The sequence below is a fragment of the Dendrobium catenatum genome, unplaced genomic scaffold, assembly GCF_001605985.2.
Source record: "Dendrobium catenatum unplaced genomic scaffold, ASM160598v2 fragScaff_scaffold_1220, whole genome shotgun sequence".
In the NCBI taxonomy this organism is placed as follows: domain Eukaryota; kingdom Viridiplantae; phylum Streptophyta; class Magnoliopsida; order Asparagales; family Orchidaceae; genus Dendrobium; species Dendrobium catenatum.
The window spans coordinates 10360274-10377965 of record NW_021319682.1 but is presented as its reverse complement, the minus strand read 5'-3'; the positions used below and the strand labels follow the sequence as shown (position 1 = coordinate 10377965).

At 33.3% G+C, this 17692-nt stretch overlaps 1 protein-coding gene across 1 annotated transcript in view; it reads right to left on the bottom strand.

Annotated features, from left to right (window-relative positions):
- The window catches only part of LOC110100400 (phosphoinositide phosphatase SAC7), a 74544-nt gene that overhangs the window by 36520 nt on the left and 20332 nt on the right, over nucleotides 1-17692 (bottom strand). The window contains exons 7-14 of the mRNA XM_020827890.2: nucleotides 9331-9387; nucleotides 9214-9247; nucleotides 9042-9122; nucleotides 8761-8867; nucleotides 1369-1455; nucleotides 1167-1244; nucleotides 609-679; nucleotides 434-532 (exon numbers count right to left, since the gene is read on the bottom strand). Of these exons, the coding sequence (XP_020683549.1) occupies nucleotides 434-532; nucleotides 609-679; nucleotides 1167-1244; nucleotides 1369-1455; nucleotides 8761-8867; nucleotides 9042-9122; nucleotides 9214-9247; nucleotides 9331-9387 (614 nt within the window). The remainder of the gene's footprint in view (nucleotides 1-433; nucleotides 533-608; nucleotides 680-1166; nucleotides 1245-1368; nucleotides 1456-8760; nucleotides 8868-9041; nucleotides 9123-9213; nucleotides 9248-9330; nucleotides 9388-17692) is intronic.

Below are 17692 nucleotides of genomic sequence, written 5' to 3'. Positions count from 1 at the left end.
GCCACTGTCGGCCATCGACTATCACCCTTTTTGGACTTTATACTACATCCATCTTACTTCAAGCTAATACAAAATAGTAATCTCATGCATTCTTTTTATACTAAGCCACTCTAAGATATTCTTTTTATACTGTATTTCTTTTATATTGCATTCTTTTTCAGCCAATCAAACAACCCCTTAAAGAAAAAGCGGCACTACATAACCAAGTAAAACAGGATTTGAAAACCACATTAACTATTCTACGGCTCCAGGAATCAAAAACAGGCAATAACATCATTTAAAAACAAATCGGTTTCAGGTGTTAATAGGAAAGAAACAGTAAAAAACTTCAAAAAAATAATAATCTAAGCAAAAATAAGAACAATAATCAGTTAATATCTAGACATAGAAAGTTTTCATGGATAAAGTCAAATGAAGCATCGCAAGAACACACCTATTTTTTTTCAAAAAATCCTCAATTTGATCATAAAGGAGAGAGAGCCGCTCAAAATGGATATGTCCGCATATTGCATGAAAGTCAAAATGTACATATCTACAACAATAACAAAACTTAAGACAGCACAAGAAAAATATTCAAGCAGTAAATACATGCATAAAAAAGGTATTACCTTATGATATCATTACTAATAGTCTCCATAGCTTGTGCAAATCTTTCACTTAGACGTCCCTCGCCACCATGCTGATTAAGAAAAAAAAGAGGAATAACCAGAACATTATAAGAGACCAAAAAAAGGAATCTAAAAATCCAAACCCATCTCAAAACTAATATGAAGGCTCCACGATGAAAAGTTTAGAAGAGTGTTCTTGGGCAGTTCAAATATTCTTCCTCAACAAAATTACAACTTTACATACTGGTCAATGAGCTATTGTAGGTGGAAACAATTGCATGAACCCTATTTTCTCCTTGCCGGCCTTATTCCATTAAATTTAAATAAAAAATAACAAGCCAATACTGTAAAGCATGGACATGTTCAGAGCACACACTACGCTCAAAAAAATGATCCAATGGCGCTTAAAACATAGCGCAAAAAATCAAGCAAAATTGAACAAACAAGTACATGTGATCATTCAATGCCTAATTTGTATTAATTAAATTAGTATGTAATAAGTTCAACAGTAGATGATAACTGTAATTGATGATGAAACTATACTACTACAGGAATTACCTTATTTACTAGATTAACAGCTATGACAGAATTATATCTTTTGACAAGATCCATAAAGTGGCGCCGAGCTACACGAGGCTGAGGATGCAGATACAGCATTTAGTTAGTTACATTCACAGAACTGAAGAAGCAGAATAATACAACACTTAATATAAAACAATTCCACCAATGAAATAACCAAAAAAATTCTGCAGATGCTCACCCCCTCATCAGGTTGCACAATTTGAAATGGAGGCTTATATGTGAGATCCACAATCTGTTCCCATAATAAAGGTATGGACCCCCGAACCTACAAAAGGGCAAGAACAATCAGGTACTTTCTCAGAATTCTTTCTATAGAAAAAAAAAAATCTGAGGCAAAAGAATTATGCAAAAGCAAAATAATGTAGAAGTTACACCATAAGCCTTCATACAAGTAAATCTATAATCTGAAACATTTTTTAGTCTACAGACAACAGAGCAGCTGCAAGAGGTTATCAGGAACATGACCGTCAACACCAAATCAGTGGACCGTCAATTTGAAACTACATTTTCAGCAGAATATCATCTTGATGCATTTATATTTTAGCTTATTTTTATTTTGATGTAATTTGAACAATTTTAGTTGTGTTTTATATTTTTTTTATGCTATCCAATGATGGAGATCATCCAATGATCATGGTAGGATGTGCTTGGGCATGGCAAGGCTTGGGTTTTCTAGCATTTGGGTCTCTTTTGTCCTTTGGGCTGCTTACAGTTTCTCGGTTTGGGCCTTGGCTGCTCTCGGGTTGGGCTTTGGCTGCATTGGTTTTGAGCTGAAATGTTGAGATTTACTTGATGCTAGCTCATTAATGCTTGAGCTGATGTTTAGCTCATTATTTGGTGGAATAAATACACTTCCTAGCTTATTAATGCATAAAGGTATTCTTCTGTATAGCTCATTATTGTGGAGTGGACTTAATTCTCTTTCCCTTCTCTTTACCCCTTTGGTTTCTTCTCCTCTGGTGCTATTTTCGAAGTGTGGTTCATTCCCGAACCTTGCTGTGCTGATTGCCCTCTGTTACCTGGCTGCCCGTTGGGATTTCCTTTTTTACCGGTTATGTTTCCTGCTGCATTAGGTCTTCTTCTCTGTTTGCCGGTTCTATTCCTGGCCGCTGTCCCGTGGATGTTATAATCGGTTTCTGGCTGGTTTTTTTAGGTTGCTTTGTGGCTGACCTTTGGCCTTTCATTTTCCCAAACCTAATTGGTTTTGGTTGGAGGTGGAATGGCTGTTTGGCTTCTTTCTTCTGCTTATAAATTGGAGATGTTTTGGAATGAGAAAGGTTGTTGAATATTTGAAGCAAAGTCTCTACCAAAACCTGAGGGTTTCTTCTCTTGGAAAAGCTTGAGAGCATGTTCCACCCCCCTTTCCTCCTCTCTATTTCGTCTTGGCTTCTAACCTCTTCTTCTCTACGCAAGTTCCACTCCACTTGTATCCTTCTTCTTGAGCATTTGGAAGTTGTTTGTTGGTTGATTTTGGGAGGCATTTGCCGGAGGAGTTTGGTAGGACGTTGGATCATTTTGCGGTGGTAGACCCTCGGTTTGCAAGCCTAAGCACTTTATCATATATTTTCCTACTTCTCGTTGCATGTGAGGAAACCGCTTGCCGGTTGTTCCGAGGATAGTATTTTTATATTATAATTTTGTTTTGTTTGATTTGACTTTTCGTTTATCAAGATGTTTGTTTGGATGTTTGCAAATTAAATTGAATCGAGTTTGATTTTCATTATCCTTGTGTTCTCCAACTTGGCTTTTTTTTCTAGTTTGCTTGCATCAAGTTTGGTATCAAAGCAGGTTAGAATATCCTTGGTTGGTGAGTCTTTTTCTTTTGAAATCTAAGATGGCTAATAATTCGGGGGATTAGCAAAATATAATGTAACAGTTAGCGAATTTGCAAAATCAAATGAATGAAATGGCTAACACTCTTGCTAATCTAAAAGTCAACCAACATAATGTCCAAACATCTGAAAGTGAAGAAGGGTGACGACTCTATTTACTGAACCAACGGTTTACTAACACTGAAAAACACCGTAATAGTCAGGACTTCTTACTTGTTTAGTGTGACTATTGAAATGCATGTTTTGAAGTATTTTTTTATTATTACTGTACGGATTTATTATTACTTTACATATTTATTATTATTGTATTATTCTACTGCTCCTGCCACTGGATTGTTAATAATATAGATACTGATACTACTGATTCACTATATTGATATTAAGCATGTAATATAATGAGCATGTGATATACATAATTTATTGAGCAAGTGATTGAGATATTGAGCTTGAGATTGAGATACTGATTTAATATTGATATGTAATAACTAGATAGCATGTGAATGCTCTTATATGATTTTACTACATTGATACAATTTTAACTTTCTTTATTGATGTTTTGATTTGATGTTTTATCTAATTTCTTTACTGATTGATATTACGAATATGACGATTGCTTTATACATTTGATGCTCTTATTGATTTACTATTTTGTTAGCTTACGTACTATAGTATTTTATTGTTTACAGATTCTACTGCTACTACATTTGAGTTTTATTACTATTGCACGGATTCAATAATCATATGAATGTAACTACTATGGTTTGACTATTAACATGCATATTGCTCATTTACCGTGTTTTGAATTCAGTTGTAGGTTTTAGTGACCTGCTGGGCTTTTTAAACTCATTATATGTGGTTAAATAATTTCAGGTTAAGGCAGGGGAGTAGGAGTGTGAAACAGGTTAGGCTTCTTCAGATTATGTTTCTTTTTATTTTTATTATGCTTTTGTACTTATGACATAATAGATATGTGATGATTGTGTAGATCCTGAATAGTGTATATGACTTTTGAGAAAGAATATAGATGTGTATATTGATGTTTTAAATTAGAATTTATTTTATTATTTATTATTAATTGATGTATTAGATAGCTCTGGTAGTTGTTTATTAAAAGAATAATTCTTTCAATTTAGATTCTGGGACAAACACAATGTAGGCTTATCTAGTCAGATATTTCACATTTACTTGTACTGGTTTATCCCTCATATATGACTTATCTCACATTTCTAATACATCTCACATTTTGATGATTCAGTAACTAAATACATGATGAAACTGGAATTTAATGCTATCATAATTATATCAAATGTGAGGTTTGCAATTATATAAATTTTTTACTATTTCCTATGGCATCATTTGGATATCTTTCTGGGAATTGGTTCTCCTAGATCCTTCCTTCTTTCCTTTTTTACACCGCCTCTACCAAACCTCTCCTCATTCAATCTTCCTTAACTGAATTCAACAACAACCCACTGAATTTGTCAACAACCCACTGAATTTGTCTTCTTACTGTGTTCAACGACTATTTTCAACAACTGCGGCAGCATTTTAGCAAAATTCAGCAACCACCATTACCTGATATAAACAAACAAAAATGCGCTTACCTGCTCTTAGCTTTTCCTCTACCTTTTTCTCACTGATTTCAGCAATTTACAAGTCTTGATCACTCCCCTTACTGATTTTAGCACACAAACATAGATTTCAGCTAACTTAACGACAGCCTTATCTTTTCTCCCAACCGAATTCCACACTTATTGATTTCTGTACCCAATGATTTCAGCAATTACACTTTCAGCGACCTACAGATTATTCCATTACAGATTTCAGAAAATACAAATTCAACAAACAATATTCCATTCAAAATTTCGGAAAAACAATATTCCATTCCATCCTTTTAGCAACAACAGATTTCAGCCAATATTCATTTCAAAAATCACTTAATATATTAGTTCTAATGCTAGGATCAGGTAGCTGTGTAGGATTAGGAGCCTCCACAGCAGACAACAGCCTACAATATTCATTTCAAAATCACTATAGATTGTATGCTGAAGTTTTCTGACCTGCTTGAACTAGTGGTAGGATTAGGAACCCTCCACAGCATCCTACAGGAGCAGCTCCAGCAAGCCCACACGGATCTCCCTGCTCCTGCTCACGGCCTTCAGTTGCCTCCAGCAATCAGAATGATGGACGGGTGAGGAATCAAAGGAGAAAATGCCAAATGCTTAAATCGACTATTAATTTAATAGACTAACATTTCCACTAGCTTAATTCCTTTAATACTAGCCATGTGATTCCCATCAGCCGTTGCATGCATCAATTAGTTGATGGGATTTGCTTAGGTTAGTGGAATGCTTATGCTAGTAGATTAGGTCATGCTACAGGTAAGTGTTAGTGAATAGGTAATTTAAGTAATTTAATAAATAGGTTTCATGCTTTATATTTTTAAAAATTTTGGGTATTATTGTTTTAATGGATTAAATTCCGGTGGAAATTTTTGAAAGGCATACTAGATTAAAAAAAGACACTACTCAGAGATTTCGCCCTCTTAACAATGACTTTAACATCTATGTTCTAATTTCCTATAAACACAAGCCCCTTTAGTTGATTATCCCTCTCGATAATGAGAGAGAACTTTCAATTAAGGCTAGTCGTTAAATAGATACTTAGTATCTAGCGTATAGCAGCAGCAATTTTGGATGTAAAATTTAATATTTAAATTCAAAAATTCACTACCTTGCACTTAAAGCATATGGTGAAGGGAATGATGATGAACATGATCAAGATCCCATGGTTTAATCATCTTAGGTCATCATAGTCCCTAGTCTACTTAGTCAGAGGATATAGTCGATCCATCCTGACCGAATGATCCTTGTCGGCAGCCATGAGTTATTTCGTACAATGGTACCTTGTAGACTTGGGGTGAATGTTTGTTTAAGCGACAAATTCAAGTCAAACTTAGCTAATAGATGATTTTGTGTAACACCCCATTTTGACCTCTCTACAGTCAACCTGGAGTGTAACAGAGGAGAAGAATTTAGAGCGACGTATCTCTTACTAACACCCATCCTGAAATGCTTCTATTAGGATCAAGTGAGTAGGAAATAGCCTATCCAGATTATCCCCACATCAAAGTTTTTTTTTTTTTCAATTCTCAATTGGAGTAAAGATTCTATAACTGGAAGCATCACATCACATAAAATAGAGAGCTTACTAAACATCCAATCATATTTCTATATCCAAAATTTTATCAGTATAGCTTCTACTCTGATCTCTCTATACACCCAAAACGTTTGTACACAAAAAGGGCAGTCAACCTTCCTACCTAATGCCTCACTGAATCGTTCCTCTTTCCTACCATTCAATCACACCCAATGAGCTAAAACTCAATAAAATATGCAAGCATGGTAGAAGAAATAAAAACATGTTTGAAGTCAATTAAAAATAATATGGGGATTTCTATGATAATCATAAGTTGTACAGTACATTCATATATATTTAGCATTCCACCTATTTACCTCTCTTTGAACACCAAATGTTCAAGGAGCATCCATGAGTTTGCAATTCAAAGTTGTACGCTTCTCTCCTTCACTGCTTCACACCTCAAAGGTTGTAAGAGACTATTGCATTCATTCAATATTGAGTGAATCAAATATACACCCAAATCAATTTATTTGTTCAGCCAAAATCAGCAAATGATTCCATCCCAAGTATAGAAATCAAAACTATATCTCCATTTCATCCTTCTAACCCAAGTCGGATGGGTGAATTTCTCTCTTTGAACACCCAAAAGTGCAAAGAATCCCCATGTGACTTGTAATCCACATTTACATATCACTCTCTCCTGCATTTACCTAATCCATTTTGGGTAGATGATTACACCTTATTGAAGAGAAAATTCAGTAGCTCATTCTTAGTTTGCAAACCTCCAAGCTACATACTACATCTCTCTCTCTCTTACAAGCCGACAGTAGGCTTGTGTTGGGAGGTTGTACGAGCGGAGGAATGGAAAAGACGAGCTGCTGTTGGGGTGGGTTGGGTCTAAGGGAGCAACTAGAGCGGAAATAGAAGAGAGAGGGGGGAGAGAGAGAAGTGGAGTGGGCTAAAAATGGGATGCGACATATTATAGAATAGGTTATTTAGATTTTGTTCATTTATTTCAGTCGGCTGACATAAAATAGATAATATATACATGTAGTTTAACTAAAATAATATTTAAAATAAACAAAAGAGCTATGATTTAATTCTTGTTAATTATGCATCACGATTTCCATGTCATAATTGCCCCAAAACTCGTGCCAATATTGTGAATTTTTTCATGCAATGACACAGGCAATATTATAGTCTTTTCGATATGATTTCAACGTTCCTGACACAACAGCAAAGCCTATTTTGCGAGTGGACGATGAAAACCCAACGTTGCACAATATTATGTATGTAGTTTGTCGATTTCGATCACCTTCGCCCGATTTGATTGAAAGGGGTCCCTCCTCTGGTAAATATGATGCTCTTATCACATTGACACACTATGTTTGATGATCTGAAGTCATGTTTGCAATGTTGTGTAGCATCATTTTGCGTGTCGTTGCTTTGAAACTCGTGCCAATCTCGTGTTTTCACTCGTGCAAGGACCCATACAATATGGTAGTCATCATGGGTATTCTCGACATTCCGGACACAACGCCAAAGTTCATTTTGTGAACGGACAATATTTGAGCAACGTCGCACCAGGTTTCATCTATAGTCTGTCGATTTCGATCGCCTTCGCTCAATTCGATTGTGAGGGGTCCCCCTTAGGTAAAATCGATATCCCAAACACAACGATGCAGTCCATTTCATTCGGGTAATTTTGTTCAATGTCATGCTTGCCAACAGTCATGCTCGTCGTCATTTTTTTAGTTAACGCAAGAATGACTCTTCCTTAGCAAATTCGATATCTTAATGCATCGATGTGATCTATATCATGATCGGATAAAATTTTGAGTCATTTTGATAGCGATCGAGATGTCCCGATGCTCCTGATAAGCGACATATCTATTAGTCATATTCCTCGATGCACTCGATTGATCGTGGAATATGTACAGAGGTCAACATATACTTGTAACTCTATATACACTGTCACATAACAGAATGAAAAGAAAAAAGTATTGTAATATCTAGTTAAAATGTCCCCTAACAAGAAACATATGCTCATCATCGAATTTTCCTTCATTCGACGTCATTAGATTGGCCCCAAGAAATTACATCATTAGATTAGTCCCAAGAAATTAAACTAAACAACAAGAAAATGTAAAACTGCCATGGAGATATTGCATTCTAATGACCTTACTATTTTTCATCCCTCTTGTTTTGAATACTCTAAAGAATCCTTTGAGCACTAACATGTAGAAATTTATGAAAACAACACTACATCAACATGTTAATAGTTGGATTACCATACTTAAATATGATATAAACAGAAACTGATAAACTATTCGAGCTAATCAAACATTACAGGTTTAATAAAACTTAATTATTAAATGCCATGGAGATTTTATAATATATGAGGGATGGATAAATAACAAAATGGACAGCCTAATAATCCAGGTTGCACGCAGGGTTGCAAACAAGAAAAAAGGAGAAAAAGCCGCCCATTTATCATCTACAGTTATCAACACCACCACCAGCAGCCAACTTATATTTGACAAACTATTGCTGAAGTTTTGCATAACAGTTAGTAGGTTAGGTAAGGAACGGATTACTTGCAAAAAGGATGCTGTGAACCCATTAGCCTGCAAAATCTGTTCAGTTTCAACAAAGTTTGCAACATAACCTTCTAAATCAGCTCCTCTTCTCCACATACGGGTACCTATAAGTAGTTTGAAGTTTCATTCATTAATTGCATAATTAGTTGGGGGAAATAAGTGGATAGGAATAATAAGTAATATTTGTTCAAAAATAAAGTAGTTCCAGTTTCATTAAGTCTGATCTGTAAGAAATTGAAGAATTTAATTAATAAAAGCAAGAACTAAATGACCATAACCTGTCCTCCTTGTACATCTGCGTGCAATAAGGGATACATCAATGATATTTGTACCGAGAGCTGCTTCAAAATGCTGATAACGTGCTATTAGTTAAGGCTTAACGGAAACAAGAAATACTAAGAGCCAAAGGCAAAATTTAAAGTGTCAAAACCAAAAAGAAACAAAGGATATTTCCTTGCATGACAGGAAGTAGGTATGGATCTAACTGCAACATGTAATACAAGCAATAAGCATGTCAAGAAAGAAAAAATTCATAAATAATTAAAGATGCCCAGAAGCTTATCTAACGTTGTTATCAATGAGTGCTTCCAACATGTAACCATTCCAAAGAAATCTGGGGTCGGCCTGTAAAATTAAAATATTCAAAGTAATGACCATGACATGGCATAGAAATTAGGATGTTCCAGTAAGAAGAAACCATAATTTAGCTCCCTAGAATTAGAAAAGAAAAAAAAGTGGAAGGATTTAGGGCATTTATAGTAATAATTTGATTTTTTTGAAATTATTTTTTTAAATGAAAATTTTGAATTTCAATGTTGTGCTTTATCGAAGAAGAGAGAGGGAAGAAAGAGAAGGTTGTTCGTAGCTTTTTCATCCATCAATTTTGTTTAGAAATTTCTTCTATTTGTTGTAAGTAACTCAAATCTCATTTTAATTTTCAATTATTTTGATTATTATATAGATTTTTTTGTATGGAACAAAATTGATTATTTCCTACTGCATTTTGATTGTGGCATTCGCATAAGCAAGAAAGGTTGGCTATTAACACTATAAAATGGGTTAGTTGTTAAAACATAATACTATGCGCAATAGAGTGGGCCGACGGGCTTTCCTATAAAGATGATTTGTGGTGTTATCTCAGTTGTAACATGTAACAGATGATCAATTATGCCGACGGGTAGAGAGTGACGACTATTTATTGATTTAATGAAGTCACATGTAATGATAATTTAAAAACACCACGTTACAATTGAATGGCATGCCTTACTAAATCATACATTGATGCATGCATACAATGATAGTACTGATGACATTGACAGCATTAGATGTATTGATAGTACATAAATAGATGATGCATATGAATAGATAAAATAGATTATTTTACTGATTTATGAATGATTTCTGCACCGTTGTTTTATCAAATTTCATACCAATTATTGATTTTTAGATTTATTGTAATGATTATCTGCTTTTATTATTGATCATTTTAAATTTTATCCATAGTATTTGGTTATTAACTACATTGACTATTATTGATTGTATTAAACTAAGCATTTTATATTAATTCTTTAGTCCTTGCATTAAAGCTTTAATGAGTTTTGGATTATTGCTGGGTTTTTTAGTTCATTAAGTGGATTTTAATGATTTCAGGTCAAGACCAGTTGGACTAAGATTGCCAGAATTCCTCATATTTTCTTTTTCTTTTTTTTTTAGTAAGGAGTTTGTGATAGATTATTTTATTTTCATAAATAGATGATGCATATGAATAGATAAAATAGATTATTTTAGTGATTTATGAATGATTTCTGCACTGTTGTTTTATCAAATTTCATACCAATTATTGATTTTTAGATTTATTGTAATGATTATTTGCTTTTATTATTGATCATTTTAAATTTTATCCATAGTATTTGGTTATTAACTACATTGACTATTATTGATTGTATTAAACTAAGCATTTTATATTAATTCTTTAGTCCTTGCGTTAAAGCTTTAATGAGTTTTGGATTATTGCTGGGTTTTTTAGCTCACTAAGTGGATTTTAATGATTTCAGGTCAAGACCAGTTGGACTAAGATTGCCAGAATTCCTCATATTTTCTTTTTCTTTTTTTTAGTAAGGAGTTTGTGATAGATTAGTGATTGTACTGATCTCCTGGCTATTGTATAATAATTTTGGGAGAATGAATATAGTACAATATTTTGAGGTATGTGAATGTTAGTTGTTTTCATTGAATATACAGATTTATTATTTAGAAGCTCTGATTGATTAATTAAAAATATAAAATAGATAATTCTTTCAAATTTGATTTTGAGCGTTACATTTATAATATATTTTAACTTTTTATGAGCATGAATAGAAATTGAAATACGAATATAGAAAATGTGAATAAATTAGAATATAAGAGAAATTTTCCAATGGTAAAGGCACAATCAAAAGCTAAAATTTTTTTAGTCTTTCTCACACGTTAGAATACACAATTAATTGAGAATCCTCTACACATAAAAGAGGCATATGATGTGACATGGGGCAATACAATGGCACATCATATTTATATCAATAGTGTTTCTCAACTACAAGTATCCCCCAATAGCCTCACACACCTTTATTAATGTGGTAGGACGGATTTATAGATACTATTAAATACCCCTAAGCACCTTCATTTGGGTGTCGGGATGCCTCTAAGCACTTTTATTTGTTTGATAAGATGGATTTGATAGGTTGTGTTTTTTGCATCTGGCCCAAAGTGATTTTTCGACATTGCAGGTAGAATAATTCCACTAGCCCCTAGTGGGGCTGACAAGGAAGAAATGTAAAAAATCATCAACAAAATTCATGGTCTTACATAAACGTCCTCCAACTGCAAATAACAATCATCAACAAAATTCATGATTTATGGTTGCTTAAGGGTATGGAACGTTTACTCCACTATGGTGGGCCCCCGAAACTCAAGTCAGATCACCTCAAAGAAATAAACTATACAAATCTTTTATAATACCCAAGATTATCAAACACACACAATGAGGATCTTAAATTCCTTTAGTGCATATGAGGTCTAGGCATCATAAGATAATATAATGAACTCTCTTACAATATCATCTAAGTCAACTCGACAAGTTTTTCAAAGATAAATGCATGTAATCAACATAACTACCCACGTGTCTTGATAGGTATAAATGGGCAACTAAAATCAATCCTTTAAGGGAGCATCCACATACATAACGACATACATAATGTGCCTGGTGATCCATTGAAGCAAGATTCGCCAAGATGTTCAGCTTTACATTTGCAAAAAAAAAATCTTTAAAGTCATTTATAGCAAATAATTAATTCATGTTGACCCGCTTATTAGAAATGGTCATAAAATTCATTATTGGACTTTCCTCATTCTAAAATTGTCGTTGTCAGGTCCCAAGTCTTGGATGAGAAGCGTGGAGGGTTACGTCAAGTAGTCGACAGCCAGCATAAAACTTGTCGAATAATCATGACAAGAATCCTTTAAAAAATTATGTTAATGTTAGGACGTCCCCTGGAAGTGATGTGATGTATGGCCCGAATACAGCGACAAGTGTGCAAGGGCTGCTGCACCGGCGCCCGGGTGCAGTGTTAAATAGGCAATGGCTCCCACATCAAGGACGAATGTGGGCAAATAAGCTAGTCCATGAAACTAAAATTAGGATAGGAACTTATAATATAAGTTCGCTTATAGAAAAATTAATAGATTTAACATATATTATGATTTATAGAAAGATAAATAGAATTTGCATTCAGGAAACAAAATAAGTTGGAGAAAAGACTAAGGAGATTGATAGTTTAGGTTTTAAACTATAGTATTTGGGTAGGAGTCATACTAAAAATAATGTAGGTGTGATTATAGATAAGAGTTTGAAAAAAAAAATGTTATAAAAATTAATAGAATTAGATATAGAATTATAACTTTAAAGATTGTTCTTGATATTAAGATTGATAATATTATAAGTGCTTATGCTCCTCAAGTAAGTTTGGATATGAGTTCAAAATTAAAATTTTGGAATGACATAAAAGAATTATTACAAAAGATAACTCCTATAAAAAAAAATTTATAGAAGGAGATTTAAATGAACATGTTGGTAGAGAGGTAGATGATTTTAAAAACATTCATGGTGGCCAAGGGTTTGGAACGACAAATGAATGTGGTAAAACCATATTAGATTTTTTTTAGCTTATGATTTTTTAATTGCTAATACCTTATTTAAGAAAAAAGATGAGCATCTCATCACTTATAAAAATGGACATAGTAAAACTCAAAATGATTATTTTCATATAAGAAAATTAAATTCTTTTAGACTGCAAATATTGTAAAGTTATTCCGAATGAAAATTTATGTACCCAACATTGATTATTAGTTTTAGACTTTAAGATAAAGGGGCAAAAAATAAAAAATAAAATTAAATGATAGTCTAGGATTAGATGGGGCATTTAAATAATATTAACAAAAATATTTTTCTAAGCAAGATTTTAGCTCTTAAGATTTTGTCTGTGCTTGAGGATGCTAATGTGATGTGGAAAAAATGACTAATGATATTAAGATTATTGCAAAAGATGTGTGCTTGGAGCATTAAAAGGAAAAGCTTCTAATAGTAAAAATAGTTGATGGTGGAGTCCAAATGAATAAGAAAAGATGAAATATAAGAAGATATGTTATAAAAATTGGTTTAGATTAAAAATTCTAATAATTTGGATATATATATATAAAGAGGCACGTAAGGAATATAAAAAAGCAATATGCGAAGCAAAGATCTTAGCTTTTAATTATTAATATAATATATTAATACTAAGGAAAGAAAAATATATATATATATATATATAATTTAGCTAAACAAAGAGATAGGAGTAGTAAGAATTTAGTTCAAGTAAAATGTATTAAGAATGAAGATCAAAAAATACTTTTCTTGGAAGATGATATTCAACAAAGGTGGATGAGATATTTTGCTAAACTTTTTAATGAAGATTGTAAAAATATGATTGACTTTAGTGACCTAGCAACCTAAATTATAATAAAAATTTTTATTTTTATTGGTGTATTAGTAAAACCGAAGTTAGAAAGACTTTACAAGAAAATGAAGTGTGGAAAAGCTGTTGGACCTGATGATATTCCAATAGTGGTGTTGAAATGCTTAGGAGATGAAGGAATTTCTTAGCTTACTAAAATTTTTAATACTATTTTAAAGACTAAAAATATGTTAGATGAGTGGAGAATGAGTGTATTAATTTCTATTTTTAAGAATAAAGGTGATGCACAAGATTGTGCGAATTATAGAGGAATTAAGTTAATGTGTCATACTTTAAAACTTTGGGAGTGAGTTATGGAGCGCAGGTTCGTGATACTAATGTTTCTCAAAATCAATTTGGATTGATGACAGGTAGGTCTACTATGGAAGTCATTCATTCATTGAGAGGTTTGATAGAGAAATATAGAGAGAATAAGGAGGATCTACATATGATATTTATTGATTTAGAGAAAGCATATAATAAAGTTCCAAGAGACGTGCTATGAAGAGTTCTTGAAAAGAAATGAGTTAATAACGTTTATATTCAAATCATTAAAGATATATATGTAGGAGCTATTACTTGTGTTCAAACACAACGTGGTCTGACCAAGTATTTTCCTATTTCAGTTGAATTACATCAAGGATCCGCCTTAATCCCATATATTTTTGCTCTAGTCATGGATGTTCTTACTAGACATTTGCAAGAGGATGTACCTTGGTGTATGCTTTTTGCTAATGATATTCTTCTTGTTGATAAGACTAGAGAGGGAGTTAAAAGTAAACTTGAATTATGGAGGTCAACCTTAGAGTCTAAAGGTTTTTGCTTGAGTAGATCTAAAACTGAATATAGAGTACAATTTTAGTAGTAATAGATCTAGTGAAGGGATTGTGACTTTGGGCGATCAAGTCATTAATAAGAGTACACGTTTTAGATATCTTGGATCTATTGTTCAGAGTGATAGTGAAATAGATGGGGATATTATCAGTAGAATTCAAGTTGGATGGTTGAAATGGAGGAATGCATCAGGCTTGTTGTGTGATAGAAAAGTCCCCCTCAAACTTAAGGGAAAATTCTATAAGATGAGGGTGAGACCTGCAATGCGTTATGGTGTCGAACGTTGGCCATTAAAAGAGAAGCATAATACTAAGTTAAGTGGTACAGAGATGAGTATGCTCAGGAGGATGAGTGGCTTTACCCTTAGAGATAGGATACGAAATGAGCATATACGTGAAAAGGTTGGAGTAGCTCCAATGGAAGATAAGATTATAGAGAGTCGCCTTGGATGGTTTGGTCACATAAAACGGCGGCCTTCCAATGACCATGACCCAATTAGGAAAGCAGAGGTATTAGATTTGACTTATGTTAAGAAAGGTAGGTAGACCTAAAAATACTTGGTTAGAAAATATTAGAAATGATCTTTCTTTATTAGATTTAAAAGAGAATTTGACTTTTAACAGAACACAATGGAGAAAAAAGGATTCGTGTAGCCGAGCCCACATAGTGGGACAAAGACTTGATGTTGTTATAGATGTTGTTGTTGTTGTTGTTGGATTTTCCTCATTCTGAGGTAATAAGTCCAAAATGTAGGCTTCTCAAATATCATAGTAATAAGACCTACATCATGGACACATCATGGACATCCATGTATCGGAGGTTATAAATCCCAACCTCTACATATTCAATAGTAGAGAAGTACACCACAACTTTCGTTCTCTTTGAAACCCAACAACACAACATTCGCCAAGATATTTGGCTTCACACTTACATAAGCCCTTCAAAGTCATTTACAATGAATAATTCCCATTCAAGCTGTTTTAACTTAGGGTGAGGTCATAAGACTCGTCATTAGGTCACCTCTAATTAAAAGGTCATAATTCTCATTCCTAGCCATATCAACAAGTAGTATTGTAAGCCTTAGCCTCCTGTCGAGCTCAAACTACATAATTCAACACATGAACGAATCAAAGTTGACTTGCCTATAGAATGAGGTCGTGATACCCACCATATAACCTTTCTCAATTTGAGATCATAAATCCGACCTATAGACTTCCTTAATATCGAGGCCTACACCCAGGGTCACCTTGAATAAAGGGTAAATTAGTAAGACCCACTTTTCAATCTTTCCATCATCAATAGATATAAGTTTATATCTTCAAACGACACCAATATATCAGTTTGAACCCAATTTAATATAAACTTTGTCATACTTGGCTTGGGCCATAATTACATAAGTCTAACATACTTGGCTTGGGCCATAATATAAACTTTGTAATGGCCTTTTTAATGTTAACTCCTTTTATCTTTTCCAAAAGAATGTTGATATTCAAGCTCCATGCTATAGCTGGATTTGGAAAGCTCCGGTTCCAATGAAAGTGGCTATTTTAGGATGGATCATCTATATGGGTAAAATCCCAGGCAAATTTCATTTGAAAAACATGGCCATGTACATTTCTACGACTTTGTGAGATGAACAATTCTCAACCAAAGGATATATTTATATCTCCTTCAAATGTAGGTTTTTCTCCAATATTTGGAGTAATCTTCTTTCTCTTTATGAAGTCATTGATTTTGTGGATAGCATTAAAAAATTTCTCTCCGAAGAGACCAGCATTACTAATTTTTCCAAGAATATCTAGGACATCTTCCTCTCATTAATGTGGAATTTTTGGCAACAAGTAAATAACATATGTTTGCTAATAAAAAAAGGCAAAAAAAACAATGTAGTTTAACATCATCTCCAAAGTTTATTTTTGGATGGATGATTACAGGGGAACTAAGGAACTTATCATTAAGAAGAAATTGGAGCCTACCACCCAGTAAGCCTTTAGATTTATTTTGTAGAACTATTCAACTCAACAGGGGGAATAAGGAACTTATCATTAAGAAGAATTGGAGCCTACCTCCCAAATAAGCCTTTAGATTTATTTTGCGAAACTATATAACTCGAGTATAGCTTAGTTGCATTGTGTTGAAATCTTCTCTGTATTTTTTTACCTTTCTTAGCAATCTTTGTTTTTACTAAAGAGAAGGGGTTTGCGACATTCCTTCAATTTAAAAAAAAAAAACATCCATGTATTGTTTGATGTAAAACAAATAATAGATTTGCTCGACTTAAGTTGAACCTTTTTTTACAGTTCAAGATAATTTGATAAATCAATGTATTCTTGAACTTCAAAAATAAGGTTAGAAAGCATGCTAACTAATTACTTTAATGATGGGGAAATTGGTTGGGATCATGCAGTTTTTTCTTCTGCAATGACATGGCGTGATATGAGCAAGAAAGATCTTCTAGAATTCATGCCTAAAATAGGGGCTGAAAAAGAATTAGTTCCTCTGATTCTTTGGTATGCCTCAAAAGATATGAAATTTATACCTTCAATCTCAATTTTAAAGACTAATCCCAATGGAATTTAGATTCTTAATTGGATCAAGTTTGGAATTATACTACTTATACTTTAAATTGGCTATTTGAGAACCTCCTTTTTTTGCAACGTTTTGAAACGACATATGTTTCATACTAATATGATTGATACCTTATATTCTTGAAATAGCATGAATGACAAAAAAACTGCTTCGATTCATTGCTACTAAATAAATGAAAACAATAAATGGTAAGCGTTTGATCTAACTGAAGAATAAAGCTGGAAAAGGTTTGGCATAAGTATCAATGCACAGCTGTAACTTGTAACAAAATTAAATGGTTCCTCTATCATCAATCATGCAAAATAGGCATGCTTATATGGAATCATGCAATCACCTTGGTGATTATCCATGAAATTGTCAAACACTTGAAATATGCCCAATTCAATTAAATTTTGGTGTATTATAGGCTGCAATCCCACTATAGTTACGGCAGTTCTGTTATGGATGTAACATATAGCTGTAAATATGATAGGAAA